The 15,713-nt window shown below is 30.5% G+C and overlaps 1 protein-coding gene across 5 annotated transcripts in view; it reads right to left on the bottom strand.

The window, feature by feature from the left end:
* Positions 1-15,713, bottom strand: part of LOC126823633 (transcription factor egl-13) — a 112,286-nt gene that overhangs the window by 9,800 nt on the left and 86,773 nt on the right. For 4 of the 5 annotated variants that reach the window (XM_050552582.2, XM_050552583.2, XM_050552586.2 and 1 more), the window contains one exon: positions 10,343-10,394. In XM_050552582.2, coding sequence (XP_050408539.1) covers positions 10,343-10,394 — 52 coding nt within the window. Of the gene's footprint in view, positions 1-2,341; positions 2,534-10,342; positions 10,395-15,713 lie in introns of those variants that run through there. The other variant, XM_050552587.2, reaches the window with a different exon arrangement.

The raw sequence follows: 15,713 nt of genomic DNA, 5'->3' as shown, positions 1-15,713 counted from the left end.
GCAGATGGGCCTCATGCAAAAATGAATAAACCTTGTTTTCTCTCTCTATACTTTCAAGATTGTTTTGAGGCAAACAACATAAGGAAGCCATATGCCATTTATTTAACTCTCTTATTTTCCATGTGTCAAAAAGATGATAAAAACATTTGTTCACACTCCCATTATTTCTTCTATTTTTTCCCCAAAATTTTCTGGAAAAACTTTTCTGAACCAGGAAAACGCATTTAGCAAAGATTAAATGATATCTTATTGATGTCTTACTAAAACTTTGTGTCAAATATGCAATTTTTATATTCTTATCCATAAAGATTTCTTGAAGTCATTCAATAAGACTAGATGGGATTAACTACTTGTATTGTTAAACTAAAGAACAATCATAATCCCACTATTGAATTGGGTGGTGGGTGGTGGCAATGTCCAGTCAAAACAGACTGTTTTTGGACTAACATATGGTATGTCTTTATTTCAATAATAACTTGCGTGCAGAGAACTTTAGCAATGGGAGCATATGAGAAAACCCAGAGGAAACCTGGGGGTTTACGTAGGCGATCCTACTCCTTGCGTTATACTAGCCTGTGACAAAAACTAAGACCATGTGAATGTTTGAAAGACCTTTACAATCCAAGGTACAAAAAGGTAATCAAATATGCATTGTTTCATATATAAAACAATCAGAAAGGATAAGAATTTCATGTAATCACAAAGCAGGATGTCAATAATAAACAATATGTAATACATGAATCACCTTTTACTTATAGCTTTTGTCAATCCCACAAGACCGATACCACAATTTCATGTGAACTATATCCATCCTGGAAGTTTATTGATAATCACTTACCCATCCCTTCAAGAAATGCATAGTTTTACCATCCCCTATTCTATTAAAAAAGCCTTAAACTCAAGGTTAGTAAATAATTTAAGATCCATAGTTTCAACAAAATCTTAATTAAAACTTCCTATAACTGCCTACACAAAATATTAATCACCTATTATTAAGCTAATGAGACAGTGGCACCCATGCAAGTATCTACACATACATAATCATTGTAAGTATTATTAAGACATATGGAGTCTATTCTGCTTTCCTCATTTCCTCATTTTTTATCCTCTGTGTTTTGTTTTGCATCTGTTTACAATGTTTCATCATGTTTTCTTTTCTGTCATTAGGAGAATGAGACAGATTGTATTTTTTCAAACAACTACTTTGCAACTACATTTGATGGATTTCCAACTTATATGTCAGTGTCAAGCCTATTATAGGATACACTCACATATTTTTTATTCAAAAATAATCATTTGTTATGTGTTGGAGGAATATTATTTGTAATTAAAATATATCCTGACATGTGCTTCCCTTGCTATAATTAAATAAACATGATGAATAATTAGAAAATAGTAATCTGAATATTCTAATGTTCGAAATTTAATTTAAAAACATATGTAGCATTTATATGATAGGATGAAATGTGTATATGTCTCTAAAAAATGTTAGAGATTATCAAATTAAATACATGGAACATTTTTGGGGGACTAATGATAATAGTAACTGTACGCTTTTTTATTTTAAATTACAATTTCATTAATTAATTATTCCATCGTATCATTATAGAACCTTGTCAATAAATATTGCAACGGACAAGCAGTAACTCCTGTTTCAGAACATTTTTAGTAATGAGTAAATACAATTGAAGAAGGGTATATCTTATTTAGACCCCATTTGACAGACAAAAGAACAGATAAGTTCAGCATGGTTCTACCAAAAGTTTCAAATAATCCAAGTTGATTTTAACGAGTATCTAATAACAATACTTGGACAATGACAATCTTAAACCATAATACATACATGTACTTATGGATTACTAATTTATTTTAGCAACGTTCTGAAGAGTATTCTCTCAACATTATCAAGCTAAAATAAATTAGTAACTGTTTTCGATACATATATGTTATAATTTATTATTTTCCAGAGTTATTAAATGCTTCTTAATGATTATGACAATCTTGTCCTATTTCTAAAGTAGAGCTTCAGACAGACTAATCCATTCATTTTTTTAACTTGCTAGTTGACAGAGCAATATAGATCTACACAACAATCATTTAAATATCTACACACAAAGCATGTTTGCTAATTTAAAAAGTTGTATCAAAAACTGTAAACTGATGACAGTCAATTCGTATAATAATTAATATAGAATCTAATTTATTTAATAAAGTTAAAATTTTAAATGAACCACAAATAAAACATGACCGGGATTTATCATTGTCTATATCAACCAAGAATGTAAAACAACGGTCAAATTAAAGACTGTAAACATTCAAATACAAAAAAATATAAACATACCCATCATATAAATAAACTCTGTTGTAATATCCTATATTTTAACATAAAAGTTCACTGTGAAACAAAAGGTACATACAGGTTGTATTCGATGCAGTTTACTCAACAAGTGACCAGTGTTTTGTGAGTATGTTTGGTGTGGTGTGGAGCAGGGCTTTAATAGGACGGTCTTATCTCTCCAGGCTAAGTGTTAGTTAATGACTGTATGGGTGATGAACAGAGGCACAAGAGTATAAAGACAATAGCCACCAGGCTTCACAAAACAATGGTTAATTGTATGAAATGTTAGCAGGAAGGAAACTATTGGTGTTAGATTGAAACCATACGGCTACAACCTCTATTGTTTACATATTCACTTCTTTTATACATATTGTATTTTAAATTACTTTCTTATTTATCTTTTTCAATTTTCTTCCTTCTTGATCATCTACTCTATAAAAATTCTAAAATATCTTTCTGTGACTACTCGACTCACACATCCAGCAGGAGATATGTAATAACTTACAAGACAAATAGATATTTAATTGTTTTCTAATTCTTTAATTTTATTTAATTATTTTTACAGACACTTTGTTAATTACATGAATTGATTTATCTTGTCTGTATATTATAATAACCAAAGTTTTGCACCATTTACATTAAAAGAAACAGTTTGTTAATATAATATTTTTCTTACAACAATTTTTTTTTAAACTTAAAAACTCCAGATGAATTTTTACTTCTTGAATTATTTAAAAGTGTTGAGCATATTCTACCCCATGCATCAGATGCATCACTACCAAATGCTTAATATTCAAATAACCGTTTGGTTATTTTTCTTGACTTTATACAAATTCATAAGTTTTAACCCCATTTCACGACAAATATTTATATAAATAAATAACTAAAATATTATCAAACAATAGTACTTTTACAGATCTTAGTCAACATCATTAAAAACAATGACCACTTATGTTTTGAAAAATCACCTGTTAATGGTGATCATCAAAAAAACATTGACATAATTATACAAATGTTAAAAACTGAAAACATTTCGCAAATCTGTTATTTCTTCCTTTTATTGTTTTTCAATTCCTTTATTCTTTTAACAGTTCTTTCTACATTTTATCAAGCGGTCTAACATTCTGTAACTACATTATTATTCTATTTTCACACCAAAGATGTTTCAGCAGTTGATATTTCTTACCTTTTGCCATGATAATCCGGTATCACACTTGATATTTAATTCTATTTTCTGCGATATAATTCTGAGTGAGAACACAATTCACATAGAAATCTTGACTACAGGCAAATTGAAATCAATTACGTAATATATAACATGCAAGTTAGAACATTTTGCAGAAAAACAAACTCTTCCTTTAATGTATCTCTTAAAACTTTTTTCTTTTTCCAGACACTGTGATGCAATGCCAAGAAAATTTTAAAAATATTAGTTGCTATTATTGAAAAGTGATTAAAATGTAATAATCTGTTGGAGTATGGTATCCAGGATAATTCATGCTAAAACAAAGGATATATGAAATGTCTTTGTCAGTTTCTCTTTGAAGTTACTGTTAATGATTTATCTATAAGTGTGGAACTGGGGGAGTTGTCCCTTGTTTGCCTATAAATTCAACGACTCTCGGCACATTTAATTCTCTATGTACATAGATTACCTCTTCACCATTGTGGGACATTTAAACTAATGAGACTTCAAGAGTACCTCCAGACCCTATTCTTTGTGTTTCGATCTTCTACTTTGGTTTAGCGGCTTTCTTTCAGACGGGCGTCTAAAGTCCCAGGTTTAACTCATTAAAGAATTATTTACTGTCAAAAAAGGTGTCAAGCTCAAATGGTTGTTTGTTGTTTAAAAACAAAACAACTTTCTTCTGAAGATTATTTTCCAACATATGAAAACTTTGTCGTGAACGGTTCTGGTGATGCGTTTTGATATTTTGGTTTTAGCTTTAAATCTGCGCAGAGTATAAGATGTTAATAAGTAAACTTGAAGGATTTTTGGAGGAAGTAAAGTTTAAACAAATAAAACATAAAATACAAGCCTGAGTGAATTTATGTATTTTAAAAAAAGAGTTATACAAAATAAGACTTGTTAATGGGAAGTAATTCGAAAACAGTATCAAGAGTAGCCATTATGAGAATTTCAAACATAATGTTTATCTGAATGAGAGCGCGGCAAAACAATTCTATCATTTGAAAAACAGGATATCTCATTATCTAGCTTCCATATATAAACACTGATATATTATCATCATTTGTTGGACATTAAATAGAGAAATGGTAGAAAACAGACCTCTATCATGACCAGGCACCACTGATTTCAAAAACAGAAACATTCAAATAAAGGCTATATTTCAGACTTTGGAAGTTATAAAATGAAATTTAAGATTGAAGAAATCAGAAATCTATTTATTTAGTATGCCTATCTTTCTGATGAGATGTAATAACATAATATTATATATATACAATCAGATTTTAGTCTAGTTTAAAACATGCTTTTATATTTGAATCATTATAATTGCATATTTGATTTATTAAAATTGCATATTTCAATTATTAAAATGACATATTTCAATTATTAAAATTGCATATTTCAATTATTAAAATTGAATATCATTTAAGTCCAATTTCTGGATAAATAAATAAATTTATCTAAATTCTTTAACCCATACTTGTAATTTCAGTGCATTAAATAAATTGGACACCTTTAACTATTAAAATTATTTTGATCTATTAGTCTTATTTAAACTAATTAATGAGAACAATATATATATTCATCAAACAATTACGCATTACAGTCTAAAAGGATGAATTTTTTAACACCACCATTATCACCTGACAATAATAAATATTCAATATGTCACATCAAAGTGTAAAGAAAAGTTAAAAGTGTTTGATTTTTGTTTTCCTATAGGACTAACAGATCAATTAATTAGAGTTAATCATTTATGTTTTAACTTATTGTTCAGGGTGTGAAATGGGAAGAAGATTCATACTCTCAGGTGTGAGTTATTACCTAGTGGAGGTAACATTAGATCACACCTTCCTTAACCATTGATCTTCTAACCCACCTTTATAATTAACACCTATTGGTCAATCTGCCCTTAAGTTATATAGATGATTATCTAATTTCCCCATCACTTATTATACTGTAGAACAATTTATATATGACTATTATTTCTATTATACCCTTATCACATCAAAGATAATCAATGACAAATTGTATTCACCCTGCAAAGATACCTGCATTTACTCCTATCTTTGATATTAAAGCATGTCTCCAGGCCAAGAAGAACAAGTTTTTAGCCCGAAGGATAAGTTAAATCTGTGAAATGAAACAAATCGTAGAGCAATAATAGAGTTGGGTATTGTATGTTTTATTGGGCTACAATGTAGTTTGCTGGAGAATGACATTAATATGGTAGCAAAGCCATTACTGCCATCTACTTATCATTTACCGCCATCAACTTTTATCAGTTCAAATTTAACACTTCATATATTAATAGCACGATGTCTTCATAAAACATGAATTACCTATATCATAAGTCGTCTGCTTTGTAGAATGTATAAACATTTTATATTTGATGTATATGTAAAGACGATATTGTATATTTAAAATATTCATCCTTTACTAGATTCTGTTTTCCTATTTCACCAGAGAAATTGAGTAGTTTTTCCACTTTACGAACAAGAAAAGATAATTATGCCACTTTTATTTGTTTTCACTGCTGAAACCGAATATTGTTATTTTGAAAAGAAAGTTGGATAAATAGCTTACACAGTTAATTTAGCATGGTAATATAAGAGATAACTAGTCTCTACCATCCCTAACAAATCTTTTCATATTTACAACTGCTTAATTTTCAAACACACAATATTTTTCCCACAAACGTTTGCTAGTAATCTAGTCATTGTCTGTAAAATACCATTATTGGGTTTTACCATTTCAAAATACATTCAAGATCATCCAAATAAATCCCAAAAGTCCAAAATATGTACTATTTTCATGCAAAGGCTGTTTTTATTATGTAACCACAATTAAAAAGAAAACTTTTAGAAGAAAAGGTTTTTATTACTACATTTGTCTAAGACATAAAGGTGGCAGTGTAAAATAAATAGAAACCAATCTCAACTTTAAATGACCATGACCTGAGTCGAAATTAATTTTTGGACCATAATGGTTTTTATCTAATAATTTAAGTAATTTTGATTGTGTATGGTTGTGTATGGTAGCAAACTTTACATTTAACATTTATTCTGGCATGTTGGGACCTTAGGATTATAGTTTTATAGATCAAGAAGAGATTGGATTTATCTAGAATTTGATAATCTATGTGATTATCTTCATGTCATCATTTAAATGATAAAGATATATCTACTTCATCCTGCTGATCAGTAACAGTAGGATGTATCAAATGATGTTGGCTGGTCTTTCATTATTATAAATCTAATCAGAGATATTGACAGTTTATTCTTTTTTAAATATTTTTTGGGGTGCAAACAACTTTACTTCTGATATATCTATTTGCCATCAAAAGATTTTATACATCAATGAACTTTCACGATATAAATATAAGAATAGTTTTTTTTCCCCTACAATCTAGATGATCTCTTTTATTATATGATTATATAGATCTTAACGATAAATATGACTTGTAAAAAGTTTTGCGTCTGCCTCTTGTGACACGTTAATAAGACATTAAGCACACCTGCTTACTCAAGTTGAACAATATAGGATAGTTTGAACACATTAATGTAGAAAGCAAAAAATTGTGGCTGTACATAGCTTTCAAGGATGGCAAAACAACTTTTGGATTATTTATAAAATGACAAGAAAAACAACTGCAGAAGTAGCAGTTATGATATTTGACTCCTACCAAAATCAAAATGAGGCATTTGTAATGATTAGGTAACTATGAAGCGGAACTCCACCATGAAAGAGACAAAAATAACCATCTTTTCAGATAGAAATTAAGCATATGGTTGTTTGGTGAGGATAATATGGGTGAAAATAGTGGAAGTATAATAACATGTTAAAGTTAAATAATCACTATGAGTTTCTGTTATATATGAGAAAGCAGAAAAAAATTGGATAAAAGTAAATAAACTTTGCCAGTAATAAGTGAGATCTGGTAAACTACTTATCGAAACAGTGCACAAAAAGTGTTAATACATGTTTTTCCTCATTGATACCATAGGATGGTATGGTGGGTGGAAGGAAGGAAGGAATCAACCCTGTTTTTATGCTGATTGAAAGACAGGATAACACCAAGAACAAGCAACAGTTGTCAGGAATCTGATCAAGAATAGTATTACAGGGAAACAATTGATGAACCAAGGACTAGTTTGGGTAGCAAATCTCTCAACACCACTACCATACTACAAGGTCTTGGGTGTAGAGTTACACTTAGTTCTACTAAATCTGAATCTCATCAAATGTAGTAAGGAAATCTGAGACAATGAATTATAGAGTCTGAAACAAAGGCTTCAGATTTCATGGCCAATTAACCCTGACTTACAGCTGTTAAATGTCCATAATCTATTGACCAATACTCCCGTGAGGCAATCACAGGCTTAAAATGAACTGCTGACCATTGTAATTGTAGTTCATCAGATGACCATTATAATAAGTTAAATTCCACATGTTCAATTGCTCCTTTAATCAAACTGGAAGCTGGTCTTGTTAAAGGCAACTAGCAGACATTTGGAATTTTGGCATGGTAATGAATTATTGAAGAAATAGGGGGAGATCATAAGCCAATAATAATGGATTAGTTACTTTGATTATTCTAACAAAATGTTGTCATTGTTTGCAAGAGATCAGATAAATAATAATGTACAATTGAATATTTCAATAAATAAAATATTTCAATAAATGAAACATTGTGAAAAGACTGTCTGCAATATGACTTAATTGTAGAAGCCAATGTTCGAAAAATCTATTTCACAATGCATTTTATATCAAACATTTTGTATTGATAAAAAATACTAGAAAAAATATCTTCATCCAAGTTTTATAATAAAGCATGTGAATTCCTTTCCTTTTCACAACTGTGATGTTAATGTGGACTGAATAATTGCAATGATTTTTATGTGAATGATCTCACCATGCTTGATTTTGAAATCTGAGGAAAAGTTGTCCTCATCTGTTACACGTAATTTAAAAACTTAATGAGGTTTAGTATTGGTGAAAGAGTTAATAGAGAAACAATGGTAATGAGATAGAGAGGATATCATGATACTGTCATTATTTCAACTTGAAGAATGTAGTATTAAACAGTGGGAAGGACTAAGACAAGGGAACTGACAGACCAAATGCAGCCATTGCTTATCTGGCCTATCTTTAAACCTCCAGCGCCTCCTTGACAGGCAATTTAATGTTATCAGATTAACAGTCCACACAATACTTCATTCCTATACAATTTCCTCGACTTGTAGATTAACTCTAGCCAGAACTTTTGGCACTTCTGTCCTTTAAACAGTTGCATCTTGTAACTTCAAGATCATAATTTCCATTTTCACTTACTTCAAATTTACAGCATTTAAATAAAAGCTGAAGACCCAATAATCACAGGTTTCATTTATTAAATACCATGTTTTCCCCCTTTTTCACACTTGTGCTTTCTTTTTACATTGGAATTGTTATAGGTAATAATATTAATATCTACTCGTACAAGAGGCTCTTTTTACAATTACTGTTATTATGAGCAATACATGTTTCATCAGAGACTTTTACAAATGATCATGCAACAGTGAATCATTGTCAACTATAACTATTATAACAGTTCAACACCATATTTAATGCTGAAGGTAAAATAACTACAATTTCCCAACAGATAATTATACATGTCTGTAGAGAAACAATAGCAGACTCTTTCTAACAACTTATTGTATGCTCCTGTGTAATTTTCCTTATAATTCAAACTTTTACAACTTTCTTCCTTAATTTGGGCAATAGCTTTTGAGATGGAAATTACTGTAGGAATGCCCATAATTCTAACAGGAGTCATTGTTTTAAGGCAAACATGGAATGTCTCAGCCAATTCATAGCCGAATAAAAAAATATGGTAAAGACATACATGACAAGAAAATGGGTGCTTCCATTTGTGAAGTTTATCTGAAACTATTTAATTATCTTTGTAGGTAGCCATTAAAGTCAGTTCTTAATGGCTAGAAATTTATCAACCTTGTTTTTTTCAAATGTAAGTTGTCTCTGGCTATCTTTATATCCATATCTTCATTTCACCCCCTTATAAAATCTTTATATATGTATATAGTGTATGTAAGGAAGTGGTTTCCATTCATTCTATATTAAGTGTAATGAATGAGTAATTTCAAGCACTTTGTGAGATAGAAATTAATAAGAGAATCTTTTAATCAGAACCAATTACAGGAAAAAAATACATATTGTTGGGTTAAAACATTTGGAATACATGACTTTAATTAATTTTGGTTGTTAAAACCTTGATTCATGTTAATCTGGAATAACATTCCCATTTTTAAAGATGCAATATGTAACAGCTAAATGTGCCTATTGCAGGTCTTTATTTTGGCTTCAAATGTTATATAAACTATTATTTAGAAATTCATTCACATGCCAAGAATATAATAAACTCTCTAGATCATCGAATGTGTAGATTTAAATGGATTTCATGATTGCCACCATTTAATGATTTAATTTAAAAATGGCGAATCAAGACTAAGTCTCCAATAACAAGTACCGTTCTTACGATAATAAACGATCTATGCTGCATCTATCAAAACTTCAAACAATGATAACTTTGCTCAGATTCAAGTAATTTAAATGAAATTTTCAATATATTCATTTAGCATTATCTATTTTTGAACTGTTATAACAAGAATGGCCAGGCTCTTTATCTAAATCTTACATAATGTATCTTTAATATTTCATTTAAATATTTCCCCTGTACATTTTTGTTTATTATTTCTGTAAAGCAAATTCCTTTTCTGAGAGCAACATTGCCAAATTTAAACAAAGAAATTTACCTGCTTCTTGTGAATTGTTGTTTGTGTAATTTTTCTGTAAGGGCTCTTCTTTCTGAAAATATATAAACAAGTAGATTTAGAAAATAGTCGATATAAATATGGCCGCAAAGATAATTTGGATAAATATCTAGAAGGCTAGCTATATGTAGGTATTAAAATCGCTTCAATACTTTTGGTTGTTGAATGTGAAGAAGTCATTCTGTAGATCATGAATTTGAACCCGTCAAGATTGATCAAACTTCCCACCAGTCACTTGTCACTTATATACCCACCAAAAGTTGACACTAAATATTACAATCAATTAAGGTGAAATGCTAGAAACTTGTTTTATTGCATCAACAAGAAATGGTTGTTATCGGTGCTCCTGCTCACAATTACAGGATCATGATCTGTACGCCATTATTGAGATTAGCGATAGTGGCTGTGTAATACATACAAATTGATTTATTCTATTGAAAGCACAATATTCTCTTCTCACAATCACCCCGTCATTCTAGTCGCATTACTTTACACGCATGTAACAAGAAAATGGACTTCATAAGAAAGAAATAAAGCCAAATTGAGACCAGGAAATGGGTCCGTGGGTTGGCTTTCAGTGTCTGTCTGCAACAATGGACAATTCCTCAACCTTTCTCCTAAATTCCATTAGTCTGCCCAGCGACCATTCTCTCATCACTTCCACCAAGTTGCAACAGTTGAAACAGTGAATAGAGGAATAATTGCAGAAGGACAGACCAAACAGCACACAAGTAGATAATGACTTTTTAACTTAACACACAATCCTTCTTCAGACGTCAAACTCTGTTATAGATGTACTAGTAACAATTGTCAACCAGTTCACAATCTATAAAAAGCATTAAAAATAACCAGCAAAACTTCTAAAAACCATAAAGACATGAACTGCAAGTTAACAAGTATTCACACCCCAAAAGAAATCCTGTTTTCTTTATTTATGTAACAAAAATTTTTGAATTTTTTTATATGTGGAGGAAAATTATATCAATAAAACAAAACCTCTTTCTTTAAGAGAAAATTATTTCAGCATGTTATATTTATTACTGCTAAATCAGAGATATACAAGAACTCCAATTGTCAACCAATCTGAACAAATCTTGCAAAGCATTTATTTATTTTCATCATTTCAACAACAATGAGTCAAAACAGAAAGATTATTGTATTTAAGCATGTTATCATCAAAGATGATAATTTTCCACACAAATTTATAGTTATGGTTCATATCTAACACTCTAACTGTAAATCATCTATAATCAGATAAGCTTCATATATATTTATTCCCTTCCACAAGAATGCTTTAAGAAAACAGTCATGATATTGTCCTTATCTTATATTCTTTAAGAGAACACAGACGCCTTGCTTGTTTTAAAACTAAATAATATAATTTTCTTTATCTTTCAACATCTGCAAACTTCAAAAACTACAACAAACTCAAAAATGAAGACAATTAATGAAGTTGTCCTTTTTTATAAACAAACCAATTAAAAGGCTGTATGGTACCCATACTTTACTGATGTATCAGAATTAGGATATTCATATTATGTTTATCATTACAGACTTTAGATTTAATGAATTTACACATAGGCCTACATCATAACGAGGCAAAACAAAGCATTAAAAAACTTTCTTGTAGTTACTCCAAGTACTTTGTTTATTACACAACAGTTCAAAGTAAATTAGGGATGTAAATTGTTTAAGTTAGACAACAAACAGAAGACCCAGCATTAGCCCATTCCTCCACTGGCCCAATGGAATCATAAAAAAAAATATAATTTCATCTGACGGATACCTACATATCTGATGTCTAAGAAAACAAAAATTCAAACAATACGGAATATCCTTCGAAAAAAAAATAGTTGTGGGTTATGAAATATTGAAAGAGATAGGCTTTATCTGTCAGAAATAATCCTTTCTTATAATAATAATCACAAGATTGTGGCCAACCCATGTATTGTTGATGAGTAAAAAACGTCTTTGTGTATACGTCAATGTCTCCTGCTGGTTAAACAAATGATAAAGTTAACAGAAGACATCCCCCCTTAAGATAGCCCCCCTTGACACACGCTACCCGATATTCCTCCCTTTCCAGTATTGTTTTCAAGTCTAACTGATAACTTGTGAAAAAGTAAGTGGAAATGATCGGATAAAACCACCATGTTTATACACAGGATGAATTCTTTGTTGTAGCTACCATTACATGATGCCATGATCAAGACGAAGATAGACATAAAAATGGCATATAATATGCACAGTTCTTTCTCAATTTTCAAAATGGCAAAATATAAAAGCGTTTATCTATAATATACATGAAAATTATCTTTAAGTCTAGAAATGAATTATCTCCCAACTTTTTCATCTGATTTTCTCGGCACTGGAGGTGTATGCTCTTTTCATAATCTATTTAGGACAGTTAGGGCAAGAAATGCTCTATACAATGATATATAAATAAATGTGTATATTATATATACATCATGTGGATATAAAAAAATATTAGGACCTCTAATGGGTGAATCATTCATCATATAAATAGTGAGTTTATGCTGTATAGCATGTACGCCTTGCCTTATTAACAATAAGAAAGTGTTATCGAAACAGACAGCCGATTAATATATTGTTCAGTATTTAGATGTAAGTCTGCTTGTGATCATGTGTTCCTTTGGTTATGAATGGAACTTGTTGAAAGACAGTAGTGCTACTTGAATCTGTGGCTATCTTGTATGTGATGCCCTCTCCCAGCACATGGCTCCACACACTTCTGTTTTACTCTCCTCCTGATAACACACAAGAGGGGTCGGTCATTACCAGAATTTACTGAGATAACTGGGAAATAATGGTAGTGTTTAAGTCAAAGTTCTTCTGCCTTGCCTATGTCTAATCTCAGGGTTATTAAAACATTTGGTTTGAATTAGTTGAGTGCTTTAAAAAGTGGACAACCACAAAAATACAGATTTAGGAGAAATATTTCATTGATAAACATCAAGTTGTCATGAATTTAATGTTTCATTTATTATACTTAAATGATTATATTTTCTATTTCTATCAGACCCACATGTGCTAAAACAAATAAAGACAATTTATTGTCAAGTCCTGTTTCGGCAATAACATAATTGAATACATTTTTTTTTAAAATTCCAATCACTGAAAAATAATGTTAAAACTTTTCATCATCACTTGTATTTGGACCAATAAAAAAAATAGCACTTTCCAAAAATATTCCTTATATTCTGAAGATGGCTTTTCCCCCAAATGAACAAAATAGAATTCAAACTTTTTCATAACAGAAAAAAATGAACACCCATGAACAGGAACTTAACAGACAAAAAATAAAGCAGAGCTTAAAAATATAAATTCTACAATCCTGAAAAGATCAACCAATACAACTTAATTCACTACAATAGCTTAGTTGGATTAATTGAGATTTTTCTTCTTCTTTAAAAAAAAAATACATGTTATAAGTCAACCATGAAATTGTTTTCCAGACAGGTGTTTTTGATTAGGCAAAATAACCATCCGACATCCTGTCTTGGTGTCTATCTCCTTCTCCTTATGGGTAATTCCAACATCACATAACTTCTTCTACTACCATAAATTGAAAAACAGAAAGAACAAAGACATGATTAACTGGTCTAGCAGACAAACTCTTTACCATCATGTTTCCAAAAACATCAAAGAGAAATTTATTGTTATTGACAGAATAAATCAAAAGAAGAAAACTCTGACAAAATAAGCAACTAAAGACGGAAAAAAATCCTTCTTTCTATCTTTACTGTCTCTTCTATTAACAATCAAGACTTTTATTATCTACTATAATTTTATACCAAATCATTTGGCCATGCTTCAGATATTTTTTTAAAAATGTCCGAACATTTCAAGCAACACAATCATTTATTGCTCCTAATATAACAATCATATTTCACAGATTGCAAAATAAAAAAAGATGGGTATTCTTAATACAGTTTGCAGGTGTTTACTCAAAGATAAATAACTTTGCTGTAGTTTTATTTTATTAAATATGAGAATAATGAATATTGTTGGTCAGATTTGGCAATGTTTCATAAACATGTCAATGTAATGTAGCTAATTTATTTTTAAATTTACATGTGAACAGATAACAGTTAATTGATGCTTTATATTGTACTATGGAGTAGAAAATAAAAAGTCCAGGTGTTCCAACCTTGATAGAAAAGAAAATGATCTAATTGTACATGCAACTTTTCTATAATAACGGCTAACATAGTTGTTAATGAAAATTTGGTAACTAATAAATTAAAATGTGGTCATGATTAGGCTACTATTATAGCAATGTTTTGTGCAACAATATCAATGTAAAAGATATCATTTGAACAAATCAAATTGAGATCCATAGAAATAAAGTAGCTTTGAATTAAGATCAATTTCCTGTTGTATATTAATACAGGAAGTCAAAGAATTGCTTCTCATTAAGATGAAATGATAAGCGCGACCCTCTTTAAAAGTATCATTGAAATGTATCTCAACAACAAAATTACTTGTATAATAAACATTATATTATTCATGAATTGCCTATATATCAAATTCATATACTCCAAATTTGTAAAAAAATCTTAGTAAATTGTTTCCGCCCAGTCTCTTTGAATAAAAATATACACTGGTACAAATATTCAGGAGAGACAAATATCAGTATTTCAAGATAGTGGTGTAAAGTCTAAGATGAAGCAGGGCAATAGAGAACCCTGTCCATTTGCCATTATTAATAAAGGAAACATGGGAAAGACTCTGTGTACTAGAGATTATGGAAAATGATATTTTTGGGGAATAAACTACCATAATTGTAAATGTTTCAAGATAAACAAGCACCAATCACATGCAATTAATATATATAGAACAAGCCAACAGTGAGGCTGATGTCCCCCGCTGAAATCTCTAAATAAATGTACTAAGCAGCAAAAGAAACGTCAGGTTGGTATGTTACTCTGAATAGACGCATTGCATAAAACTTGTCAAATGTTTTTATTGTATATTTGTGACCACATCTCCAACTTTACCTGAGCAATAAGGCTCCTTCCCAAACACAGAGTTGAACCCAGGAAATGTTCTCAAAAACGCAACCTGAGATGGTAATGTGTTCTCCATGATTTTCATGTAACTCATGCTGCACGTGCTGTTCACCGGGACCAGCCCTATAAAATGCACCCCCATACCTGGTTGAATCATTCACACTACAACGTCAGCAGCTTGCCACGACTCAGGACAGCTCAGAGGAACCAGGCACGTGGAAGACTCAACACTGGCCACACTGCCCAAGCTGTTGCCAATCACTTCCAGGTCAATGTTCGGACCATCTACAGTCTTCAGCGACGCTTTCGGGCCACCAACA

The sequence above is a fragment of the Patella vulgata genome, chromosome 6 (genome assembly GCF_932274485.2).
Source record: "Patella vulgata chromosome 6, xgPatVulg1.2, whole genome shotgun sequence".
NCBI classification, from domain to species: domain Eukaryota; kingdom Metazoa; phylum Mollusca; class Gastropoda; family Patellidae; genus Patella; species Patella vulgata.
Note: the sequence above shows the minus strand (reverse complement) of the source record. Positions and strands in the feature narration are given on the sequence as shown.